This window comes from Eptatretus burgeri, chromosome 13 (assembly GCF_056783735.1).
Source record: "Eptatretus burgeri isolate ZD-2024b chromosome 13, Ebu_testis_v1, whole genome shotgun sequence".
NCBI lineage: Eukaryota > Metazoa > Chordata > Myxini > Myxiniformes > Myxinidae > Eptatretus > Eptatretus burgeri.
In genome coordinates, this window is record NC_140973.1 from 70903946 (window position 1) to 70916855 (window position 12910).

Below are 12910 nucleotides of genomic sequence, written 5' to 3' on the forward strand. Positions count from 1 at the left end.
GAGTGACAGGTGTGCTTCTGGACGTTTTATGACATTACCAGTCAGGTAACCTTGCCTGCAAAGATTTGAACAGTGTAAACCTGGAACACAAACACCTTTGAAATGTTAATTTATTTTTCTGTGTCAGCTGTGGCACAGACCTGGACACCGCAGGAGTCGAGATGAGAGAAAGGGTCGTTATTTATTTATTTTTCGAGAAAAGAGGAGCACCATTGAAATTCATGGCCTTTTGGTTGTGCGGAGTGCAGCGGTGCATCATGGCTTATCGGAACGCGGTTGGCCGATCAGCTGGCCATTTGCTGTGTAATTGAAAGGACAAGGCTGGGTACTGCCGTCTAATACGAAGCTCGTGTGGAATGCTTAGAGCATCCCTGGATGGTGTGGCCAGGGTTGCAGTAGATTAACAGTGGCACTGTGGTCACCTGTCTTTGTGACATCACAAACGATTTTTTTTTTAATGTTTTTTTAACATTGACTAAATGTTTGTGAGCTAATTCCGATAATTGCAAGTCATTCATAAATTTTTCTCTCTATTGTCTCCTAATATTCTTGTAAGTTTACACTGATGTTTCTCTTCTGTTATAGGATCATCTGTGAACCTCACAGCTCCTAAGTAATTTGGTGAGATTTTTATCTGCCAGTTTTCTTGTCATTTTCTGGTAAATGGCAAAAGGTTAACAATGACATTGGGAATCGTTGCATGGTGTTAGGTTTGAGGATGGGAATGTAAGAATGGGACTGCATAGTGAGGAAGGAGATGTCGAGAGTCATCGTCGAGAGATGACTATCGAGTGAAACGGGCAGGTTCGATGAGTAGGAATGCTCCTGTCTGACCCAGCGTTGTTTAATATCCATAGTATTGAAGCTTATCCTACACTTTGACAAGCCAACTGTTATTAATAGATTGGCACAAACAGCAACATTATTTATCATCCATAGTATTGTGGCAAACATTTCTATCCAAGGTTATGTATCCTCATGAAAGAGTTAAATAATGGTAGGCTGACATTCTGAAAAAGGATTATAAATACCTCCACCACCAAAGGTGGACAGAGGTTGTGTTTTCACCACTGTCTGTTTGGCAGTTGCAAAATCCAATATTCGTAAGTATATTGGTTGGTCGGGTCTATTTGTGTGCGTCAATCACCTGCAGGTCGCATTTTTACTCCACTATTCACGAAACTTAACCACCTGGCAGAGGTCGTGACAAGCTGGAAGCCTATTAATTTTGAGGTCAGTAGGGTAAAAAAGGTCAAGGTCACAAATTGTCAATTTTCATCCAATTCATTTGATGTTGTTGTGGATGTCACCTCTGGAGAACTCCAAGAGGGCAGAGTGTCCGGAGAGACCACAAACTCCGACTGCAGCCCTTAACTCGGGCCAGATCCTCACGCCCAAAGTCGGTTTACCATGCCATTGAATTAAATGCGGCAGACAAAGAATTGTACCTGTGACGTCGTGGCAGTTAATCATTTGGCCAAGTGAACCAATGTCCCCCGTGTTGCATTGCATGGGCTACCATTGCCATCATTAACTCTGACCAATTGCCCACTGGGAACGCTATCTCAGACCAACCGCAACCAGGATAAATCAAGACACATATCAACACTTTGAGTAATTTATTACAGGCATGGGCAATGAAGCAAAAGAGTGGAAAATGACGAAAGGAACTTCACCAAAATCTAATAAGTTCGTCCTTGTCATACACCCAACCTCTCCACCAAATATCATCCAAATCATCCACAACTTTTTGAGATATCCTGCACACAAACAAAGAGAGAAAAACAAGAAAAAGACGTCATGCGGAGCACAGTACTTGCAAAATCCACACCCTCTGCAAAGGTTGCCATGGATACATAAAATTGTCCATTTCATTAAGATTAAAATTGACAATCGTAATCAAAGCTCAGGTCAGTCGGATGAAAATTGACGATTTTTCGGATGAAATTTGATGATTTTAGATGTTTGACCTTTTGATCTCAAAAATAGTTGGTTCCCAATTTAGTGATGCACCTTGCAATTGCTGTTTAATTTTTCAAGTCAATCGGATGAAAATTGACAATTTTTCAAATAAAAATTGATGATTTTAAAAGTTTGACCTTGAGTTGACCTTTGACCTCAAAACAGTTAGTTTCTCAATTCAGTGACGCAATTTGCAAATACTGTTCAACTGTCAAGTCAATTGGATGAAAAATGACGATTTTAGAAATTCGACCTCAAGATGACCTTTGACCTCAAAATCAATAAGCTTCTCAGTTGACACTTTCTCAACAACTTAGGAAAGTTTCATGAGGATCGTTTTTGAATTGTGACCTGTCGGCGATGGACAGACAGACAGGGGTGAAAACATAACCTCCTTTCACGTTCGGAGGCGGAGGTGAAAAAATGAAATGTTTCGTTAACATCATAGCAGGATAACCGAGAGATACACACGTTCACGAGCTATCCCGACCTAACTATAAACTGTCATCCTGGTGTTTCACAGGCTGGGTGATTCATCAATGTGTATGCTGTTAAACACATCTGCCAGAATCCCTCCTCCTTCTCTATCTCTCTCTTTCGCCAACCACTCTCTCCCTCTCTCCTACCCCTTCCCTTTCCCTCTCTCCCACCCCTCCCCTTTCCCTCTCTCTCATCCCTCTAATTCTCATCCTTCTCTCCTCTCCTCTTCTCTTCTCCCCACTCTCCCACCCCTCCCCTTTCCCTCTCTGTCATCCCTCTAATTCTCATCCTTCTCTCCTCTCCTCTCCTCTTCTCTTCTCTTCTCCCCACTCTCCTAACCCTCCCCTTTCCCTCTCTCCCACCCCTCCGCTTTCCCTCTCTCCCACCCCTCCGCTTTCCCTCTCTCCCACCCCTCCGCTTTCCCTCTCTCTCATCCCTCTAATTCTCATCCTTCTCTCCTCTCCTCTTCTCTTCTCCCCACTCTCCCACCCCTCCCCTTTCCCTCTCTTCCACCCCTCCCCTTTCCCTCTCTCCCACCCCTCCCCTTTCCCTCTCTCCCACCCCTCCCCTTTCCCTCTCTCCCACCCCTCCCCTTTCCCTCTCTCCCACCCCTCCCCTTTCCGTCTCTCCCACCCCTCCCCTTTCCGTCTCTCCCACCCCTCCCCTTTCCCTCTCTCCCACCCCTCCCCTTTCCCTCTCTCCCACCCCTCCCCTTTCCCTCTCTCCCACCCCTCCCCTTTCCCTCTCTCCCACCCCTCCCCTTTCCCTCTCTCCCACCCCTCCCCTTTCCCTCTCTCCCACCCCTCCCCTTTCCCTCTCTCCCACCCCTCCCCTTTCCCTCTCTCCCACCCCTCCCCTTTCCCTCTCTCTCATCCTTCTCTCCTCTCCTCTTCTCTTCTCCCCACTCTCCCACCCCTCCCCTTTCCCATCCCCATCCCTCTCATTCTCATCCTTCTCTCCTCTCCTCTTCTCTTCTTCCCACCTTTCTCCCTCTCACCCCTATCCCTCTACCCTCTCTTTCACCTTTCCATCTCTCATCCCTGCGTTGCCGGTACCTGTGCGGGAGGACGAAAGTCCGAGTTCATGTCCTTGGTGCTTCCAGTCTTGCTCTATGGATGTAAGACTTGGACTCTCAACTGTGATCTGAGACGGAGACTTAATTCCTTTGGTACCAGGTCTCTTCGGAGAATCCTTGGCTATCGCTGGTCGGATTTTGTGTCCAACGAGCGGTTGCTGAGAGACTCAAATGAGATTTGTTACCTGCATAGTCCGTGAGCGTCAGTTGCGGCTGTATGGACATGTGGCTCGTTTTCCTGACCCTGATCCTGCTCACCAGATTCTCTCAGTGAGGGAACCTCCTGAGTGGAGGAGACCAGTGGACCGACCACGTGCCTCGGGGGTGCAGCAGGTTGATCTTCATCTCAAGGAGATGGGGATTGGTGATGCATCTCCCTGGGGGATGGCCAGACGAAGGCCCCGAGACCTGGCCTGACCTGACTTATGAATGTCCCCAGACATTTCACCTCAACACCTTTTGGTGTTGCTGGTGGTTGTTTAGTCGGCTCATCTGTGTGTGACCTCTTTATTTGGGGTCGTGAGTGTCGCAGGAAAAACGAAATTTAAATTTGTTTTGACAGCCACGGGGGTGATGGGGGGTCGAGCTTCGTTGAGGTACAGAATGATGACGTCATCCAGTCTTCGTTTTCGTTCCCGCGGCCAACACGAGACGTCATCCGGTCTTCGCAAAATGAACGAAGTAACCCGATCCATCGACGGGTAGAGTGCGAGTGTTCGTGACGGCGCTCGAGCGGTGCGGTGCGGTGCACCACCACCACCACCTCCGCCATCAGTGCAGGGTCTTTCCACAAAAACGCCCATCGATGTATTAAAGCGAAACGAACACGTGGTGCCCACGTGCCGCTGATTGCTGCCACTGCTGCAGCCTCGCGGGGGCGGGGCTTGGCGCAGGGGCGGGGCACGGGGGACAAGGGGCGGGGAAAGGCGAGTCCGGCAACTGCGGCAACGCGAGCGAGAGGGAAGGATCGCGCGCTCGGAGCGCGTGCTCGACTCGACATGGAGGCTGAGGAGGAGGAAAGAGCGGGAAAAGGCGAAGCGTGGCTTCGTGCCGAGCTGGAACGGCTCGCCAGGGCGCTGAGCGACGCGAGTCGGGACAAGGTGCAGGCTGCCGAGTACGGACTCGCCGTGCTGGAGGAGCAGCAGGCACTGCAGCAACGCTACGAGGATCTGGAGCGAGCGGGGGACGCGCTGCGTCGGGAGAACGACGCGCTCAAGGAGGTAGGTGTTGCGTGGGAACGGTATGTCGGGAGGGAACGGACGCACCCGCGCTCTGACGTCATCAAATCGGAGCAATCTGTCTGTGTCTGTGTGTAAAAGCCACGTGGGCGGGATGTCCGAGGAGGTGAGAGGATGTGGTGCTGGTTCCCATGGCGACGTTTGAGTGGACCCACAGCCGTCTATCGATAACGAAGCATCTCGAGACGAGTCCCAGGACAGCGGTCCCGTCGCACGACGACGCGCGAACTCGTTTTAACGGGAAAAACCGGGTCGAGAGGAGGAATTAAAAAAAAAAGAAAAAGTCGACGCTCCGTCAAATCGCAGACGAGGAAGGTCTAGACGTTCCAGGGTCGCTGATTACGGACTAAAGTGTAAACTCGCTCATCACTTGCGACGCATCGTGTGTGTGTGTGTGTGTGTGTGTGTGTGTGTGTGTGTGTGTGTGTGTGTGTGTGTGTGTGTGTTGGCGGTAAAATTACACCGAGAAACCACCGGCGCTCGAACGCGTCGTGGTGTTGGACGTCAAGTGATGCTGAGACGTAACGGTGTCCAGAGTGACGTGCAAAGTGGTCGCGCGCTCGTAACCCCGCCCCCTTGCGAGCGCTCGTAACCCCGCCCCCTTGCGAGCACTCGTAACCCCGCCCCCTTGCGAGCGCTCGTAACCCCGCCCCCTTGCGAGCGCTCGTAACCCCGCCCCCTTGCGAACGCTCGTAACCCCGCCCCCTTGCGAACGCTCGTAACCCCGCCCCCTTGCGAGCGCTCGTAACCCCGCCCCCTTGCGAACGCGCAGAGCCCAGAACTCGTGAAATGACTTCATCAGTATGATTGCTTAACTCGAGTAAATAGTCCTGGTTAATTAGGTTAGTGAGCTTTACTTTTCCCCACTGGGAATTGTTGATCGTCCTCCTCGTGCACAAAAACCATCTTCCGTGTGATGTCCGGCTCCGGCCCCTTCCCAGGAATGTTGCTTCTTTTGCGAGGAATCCCATTCAATGACATGTGAACGTGTCGTGATAAGAATGAAGACTCCCTGCTGAGCACGGTGGGCACAGGTCGAGATTCCTTGAAGACCGTTTTGGAGGCATCACCGCTTGTCCCTCGAGTCGTGTATTTATCCTCCATGAGGAGTCGGTTGCACGCGCCAGCTTTGCGAGGTGACCATCTGGGTGGGCACATTGCCGTCTGGGCTTCCATGCTTGTGCTTGGCCACAGGTCCATCGGAACTCCAGGGTTTCTGAGGACCTACTCTACTTTTAATTTCTCTCAAAGATGAGAAGATGGTGTAAAAAACCAAATCCTTGCTCCGAACCCAGGAGAGCAGGTGAGGGTCACAGTTAAACCGGTACGGTACGTACGTTTCCCGGATGTACTGGGTGGTCGGCACAAATGAAAATCAAAAAACAAGAAGGAAGGGAGAGGAGAGAGAGAGAGGTATAGATAAAAATTAAAAAACATGGGAATAGCATGTATGGAGCATATGGCTGGGAAAGGGTTAATGAGGGGGTCAAACATTGGACCACATTTGTGTAGGTAACAAATCCCTGGCCTTTAACCACTTTGAAAAGTGTAACAACCTCAACCATGAACAACCCTTTGAAGGTTCACCCCTCTCCCTCTTCCCCAAAAAGCCAACGATGCTCATTTAAACGTCGATTGGTAGTTTGTACGCCGGTCTCTTACGTGACACTAACCCTCAATGTGGAATTGAATGTACGGGCCAACGTCTCACTGAAGGTTGTGCTTGTCAAACAGCTGACCCTCCCCTCCCCCCTGCCCCCCCCTTTCCTGGGTAGGGAATTTGACAGGTTCACGTCGCACAGTGGCACGTGCTTTTCTAAAGTCACCGTTCAATTCTCAACATACGTAGTGCAAATACAGACAAGACAGCCGGCTTCACAACCCAATCCAAAGTATGGCATTCTCTGAGATGCGGCACTACGTCAGCACTCTGATCTCCAATGAAGTCTTACCCTGTCGGGGTTGCAGCGAAGACGCGACGGGTCGATGGCAAGTCGGCGATCACGTGACCCGAATGCACAATCCTATCCTGCTGCCCCCTATATATTTATATATATATTTATTTATTTGTACGAACAACGTCTCGACGTAAGCTCCCAACTACAAAATGCCAACCGATGGTCGGTGTCCGTAAAAAAAGTGCCAGTGTGCCCTGTCTGCGCGACCGCGGTGGACCTTGTGGCATCCTATGACCGAATGTCAATCTCCCACAGGGGCGAGTGAGGCCGAGCAGACGTCGGGTTAATGGAGATTGCGAAGCATTGGCGAATGTGCAGCCTCAGCCGCTTGCCCTGGGAGGCGTTTTCGACGAGACGTGCCAGTGAGTTGATACTTGAACATAGTAGAGGGACAAGTGCGGAGCTTTCTGCAAAACAGCCGGCTTTGCGTGCTTCCTCCGGTAGTGACGATGGCAGTATCGCATGTTTCTACTAAGTGACGGACATCCCACCTCGTTACCTCCGCCACTGAAGGTGGATGGACGTTATGTTTTAACTCCTGTCCGTTTGTCTGTGAGCAGGATATCTCAACAAGTTATGAAGGGATTCTGACAAAACTTGATGGACTGGTTGGGTGTGTGACAAGGAAGAAGTCATTCGATTTTGAAGGTCCGGGTACAATTGTTTTTTTTTTTTTGTGATTCTTCACCATTGAGAGATGGGGGTAAAAACCGATTATGTAGCTCGATATTTCAAAAGGTTGTGGACAGATTATGACTAAACTTGGTGGATGAGTTGGTTGGGTGACAAGAACAAGCCGATTTGATTTTGGTTCGGGTCTGGATGCACATCCCACTATCAGTGGGATAGATGACGTAAACTTTTCAGCCTGGCGGAGGTATGCACTCTACCAAGTACCGTTCCAGTAGTTCCAAATGAGATGGAGGGTTAGGTGTTGAGGTCATCACAACAAACATGGAACACCGAGTCAAGTAAACGTCCATTTCCGGTTACTAAGGGTCGAACAAAAGAATCCACACTGATTTTATTGGGAAGATCGGGAAGATTCGCTTTGCTCTCTGTTTTGTTCATCACGGGACGTCAACATGAAAAATATTTAGTTAATTTTGGGAGACATCAATTCATACTCATCTTGGTGGATGAACTACAAAAGTATTTTAGCAGCACAGTACTCCCCATCCATCCATCCATTGGGACCATACTCTGAACAGGGCGTCGGTGCTGCCGTAGCAGTCTCCTTGGCTATCGGGCACAATCCTGGACGGGTCGCCACTCCGACACAGGATACCAGCATGCAGGTACTCATTTTGCCCGACCTCGGAAGGATGACAAGCTGAGTCAACCCAACCTGGTGGTATTGATTCAATGGCCGAGCAGGATCTGAACTCAGGACCCTCGGATCTCAAGCCCACCACCCTACCCATGAAGCCAGCACCAGGCATGTCCTCCGCAGCTTGGTCTCTAAATGTACTGAGTCCAATTTAAATGGTGAATAGCTGTCTTGAACAGCTGGTGGTTCTTCACTGCAAATCTTCAAGACATCTATTCACCACAATCTCAGATTATCCCCCATCCAAAACCATGACTTTTTACTACCCCCGTTACCCCCCTCCCCCTACCGCCAGTTTTGTTTCTGTATCCATATTATCCACCCCCTGAAATCTTCTCCAACCCTCATTCTTAGCCGCATCCCTGATTGTCCGTGTCCGTTTATTTTCTCCCTTAATCCTGCTGTTGGTGTTTACACTTGCTCTTGCTTTATTGTGTCCTGATCTATTCTGTGTTCTCGCGTTTCCACGATCCTAGGCCATGTATACAACCCTTCCCTCCACCCCCGGCTAGCCTCTTCCGCCCACATATGCCAGGGTTCACAACGCACAATTCCCCACCACAGTTGTGCTTTATTGATTAACCATCGAATACATTCATCTTCACGCAATACCGTGCTACACTCTTATTTATTTATTCACATTTTCTGCAGGTTCTATAAACATTACGTTGAGCACAAAAACCCCGAGGGATATACGTTGATGTACTTGAGCTCGGGGTCACTATGTTATGATGTTAGCAATTTTCATGTTTCATGAAACACACATGTGTTGCGTGTTGTCATCTGAACCGATGACTCACAATTTGCGGGGACCCTGATACAAATCCCAAATGCTGTGGATTTGTGCATCTTCGACTCCATTAATACCTCTGTAATCCATATTTGAAGGACTGTACATTGATATTGACTACTGTCATCTGTCTGTGTTTCTGAAACCCTTTGTTATTAGTTTGGTTCGAACATCCTTTGAGATAATTTATTGTTTAAATTCTGAAATGTTTCCTTTGTTCTTGTGATGACATTCTGCTGAGCCGAATTGGTAAAAGGTATAAAATGTGCATCACTCAGTTTGTGAGTGCAAAATGATACTTTTACACAATATATTTGTTTATAAATATCTTCATCTCTGCCAAAGATGGACGGAGGTTATGTTTTCACCGCTGTCTGGCTGTTTATCTGTGAACATGATATCTCAAGGTTGTGGACGGATTCGGATGAAATTGTGGACAGGTTGGGTGTGTGATGAGGACAAAATGACTCGATTTTGGTGAAGATCCGAATCCGGAAACCAGAATTTTAAAAGTGACAAGTCTGAAGACGACGATGGTTCACAAACTGTATTTGACGATGTAGATTGTTTCAGAAGTCAAGGATGAGACAATATGATAATTTTTGACCAAGTTATAAAAATGATCAACATGATGTGGTACGAGTGACAGGTTATGAGCTGCAAAATGTCAAAAACCGGGTTTCGTTCAACAACTTTCAAAATTTGACTGTTGCATAATCTTTAAAGGTCACAAAACAATGTTGTGGACATTAAAATAAGGAAACAGGATACGTGCTATCGCTTATTGGAGTTAGTTCGTCGAAGAAGGTCGAAAACCCGGTTCGAGTCCCACAACTTTGAAAGTTTGACATTTGTGGCCTTTAAAGGTCAAAGGTGAAGGATTATGACCTTTGTGTAAAACTTCCTCTGGAGCATTCCAGGAAAATTAGAGGGGGAGCACTTGGTAGAATGCAAAACCTCCGCCACCAATACTGCTAGGTCACTCGAGTGAACCTAATATCCTATTCATTCAATTTGACGTTATAGTTTGCAACTTTCCCTTTTCCTTTAAACTTTTACATACTCAATTCATTCGTCATAACTGGATTGCTTGAGACAGAAATTGATTTACGTGGGTGTATCCACCTGAAGTTCCAAAATCGGCCGCAATTATAATTTTGGCATGTTTTTTGTTGGAAATCACTTATAACATGTAGAAATGCAAAAATGTTTTCTCCAACAATTTTTTTTTTTGGGGGGGGGGTTGAAAATCACTTAAAACATGTAGAAATGCAAAAAAAAAAAATTCAAATATTTTTTTCAAATTTGCCGCCATAGCCGCCATATTGGACTTTGGACCAAGTCCAAAATCTAATGACATGATCGTTGGGCCAGACCTAATCCCCCCACCAAGTTTCGTCGAAATCCGTCGAGGAGTTTTTCCGTAATACTGTTCACATACAAACAGAAAGGGGTGAAAACAGTAACGTCCGTCCATCTTCGATGGCAGAGGTTAACTAGAGGGGGAGCACTCGGGAGAGTGCAAAACCTCCTCCGCCAATACTGCTGGGTCACTCAAGTGAACCTTATATCTTATTCATTACATATGATGTCAACAGTGCTGACAGAGTTGTAGTTCTTTTCTCCAACATTTTTTTTGGGGGGGGGTGGGAGGTTGGAAATCACTTAAAACATGTAGAAATGCAAAAACAAATTCTCTAAATTTTTTTTTTTGGGGGGGGGGGGGGGGTTGGAAATCACTTAAAACATGTAGAAATGCAAAAAAAAAAAATTCTCTAACAATTTTTTTGGGGGGGGGGGGTTGGAAATCACTTAAAACATGTAGAAATGCAAAAAAAAAAAAGCATTTTTTTTTTCTCTTTACAATTTTTTTTTGGGGGGGGGGACCAAGTCCAAAATTTAATGGCATGATCCTTGGACCATACCTAACCCCCCCACCAAGTTTCGTCGAAATCCGTCAAGGAGTTTTTCCGTAATACTGTTCACAAACAAACAAACAAACAAACAGAAAGGGGTGAAACAGTAATCTCCATCCATCTTCGAAGATGGCGGAGGTTAAATATAACGTCATATAGGCTATATGGCATTTCACACTCCTCGGATTATCCATACTTTGATGAAATCAGCGTAAAAACAAACTTGAAGGGGGCACCACGGGCAAGGTGTTCGAGATCGAGAAAAATGGTTTGAAGACTTGAGGTGGGGAATGACCTCAAGATTATGCATAAAAAATAGTCATCCTAGCGGTCGTTTGATTTTTAGGTCATCTCTTCGAGCATGACCTAATAATATGGGTGTAGATGTCCTTCGGTCCGTCCTTCCGTTGCGAAAATGACGATTTTCAAATTCTATCTCCTCCGCCATTTCTCAAGCGATCTTGAATTTGATTGTGGCATATAAATCTATGGGACAATATCTAAATTTTGTCAGGCCGGATTTTCAATATTCGCTTTCGTTTTTGCGTCACGTGACTTCAAAGTTTGCAAAAACTGCCCTACCTTCAGGAGGCTATATATTTTCTCGCAGAGATGACCGTCACTCCCGCACGGGGGTAATTTTTATGTCAAAATTCGAAATTTTCTAAGTTTGTGACCTTGTGACCTTGACCTTGGGACGACAATGAAAAATCGAGCTCCGTGGGACTATGCATGTGCCATTGGGCTAACCAAATACCGAAACCCCTGCCAGATTCGACAAACCCCCTTGGAGAAGATGCAAATTGAAATCGGCTACCCCCTAACAACACGTTTTTTGGGCGTGGCTCCGCCCATAATGGGCGCACCACGCCCATTTTCAAGAAAACACAACTAGGTGATATAAACCTCCCACCAAAATTGTCAGGATCGGATTAAAACCCACGGAGCTGTGCTTGGGACAGACAGACAGACAGACAAGCCGGTAGGCAGACATGGGTAGTCGACTTCCCAATAGAACCTGATGTGATAGGCCCGTTCGATAGAGAATGACCTGAGGATTAAGCACAAGAAAATTCATGATTCTAGCTTCAAGGGTTAATGCTGCAGATCGTTTTTTCGTTAAAATACTCCCACATTTAGAGGTTTTTCGGCCGTTGCTAGGCAACGGAGGGTCCATAGCAACGTTTCTTTCTCACACATAACTCGGACATATCATGAACCGACCATACCAGTTTCATGTATATCTGACTCGTAGTCTCAGATACAACGAACTTTGTTTTTTTATTGTTTTCGACCAGGGTTCATTCAAAGTCTATCTTCTCCGACAGTTTTCATAGGATCCGGCTGGAAAATTTTTGACAATATGGCTGAATGTACTGCCCACGTTCGCTCGTGGCCCGATTTTAGATTTTCGAAAAAATCAATTTTTTATGATTTTTCTAAAATTTCAAAGTCCCGTTGCTAGGCAATGGTGGTGTCCATAGCAACGGTTCTCATTTGCACACTACTAGGTTACGATATGAACCTACCAAGCAAGTTTCATCGAAATTGCCATTGTATTAACTGAAATCGCCATTTTAAATACTGATAATAAGGGTAGAACAAATGTCAAAAGATTTTTTGAAAAAAAATTTTTTTTTTGACCAGATCGACTACCCAACACACACACAGACAGACAGGCAGACAGACACACAACAATAACGAATATAGTGGTCACTTATTTTTTTTCGTGAACCAATAACTGTGTCACTACACAGTTTCTCTGTTTAAATCTTTTCCATTTAACCCCTCACAAAACAACTCTCCGTTTGCCGTGTATAATCGCATGACCTCTTTTTGATCCGACATCCCTGGGATTTTTCTTCCTGTATTATAAATGGCATCCCTTGTTATTGAGAAAACGTATAAAGAAGATATTTTCATGTCTCTTTTGCTAATTTAGGATGAAATGTCGTGTTAAAAGGTGAGAGTAAGATATGGTAAGGATGGTCCAAGCTACTTTTTAAACTTTTTTTATTGTTACTAAATTTTGCTGGAATTGGGCTGAGTCCTTGGCATTCCGAGTCCCCCCCCCCCCCAAAATGGACTCAAGTCCGGACTCGAGCCCTACTTCACTGGTATGATCATCACATGGTGAGAGTGCACCGTGGGCTGCATTGAA

General features: G+C 46.6%; 1 protein-coding gene across 1 annotated transcript in view; it reads left to right on the top strand.

The window, feature by feature from the left end:
• The first annotated feature begins 4441 nt into the window (after positions 1–4441).
• The window catches only part of LOC147014742 (protein bicaudal D homolog 2-like), a 178649-nt gene continuing 170180 nt past the window's right edge, over positions 4442–12910 (top strand). The window contains exon 1 of the mRNA XM_085852932.1: positions 4442–4737. Within this exon, the coding sequence (XP_085709058.1) occupies positions 4516–4737 (222 nt within the window). The 5' untranslated portion in view covers positions 4442–4515. The remainder of the gene's footprint in view (positions 4738–12910) is intronic.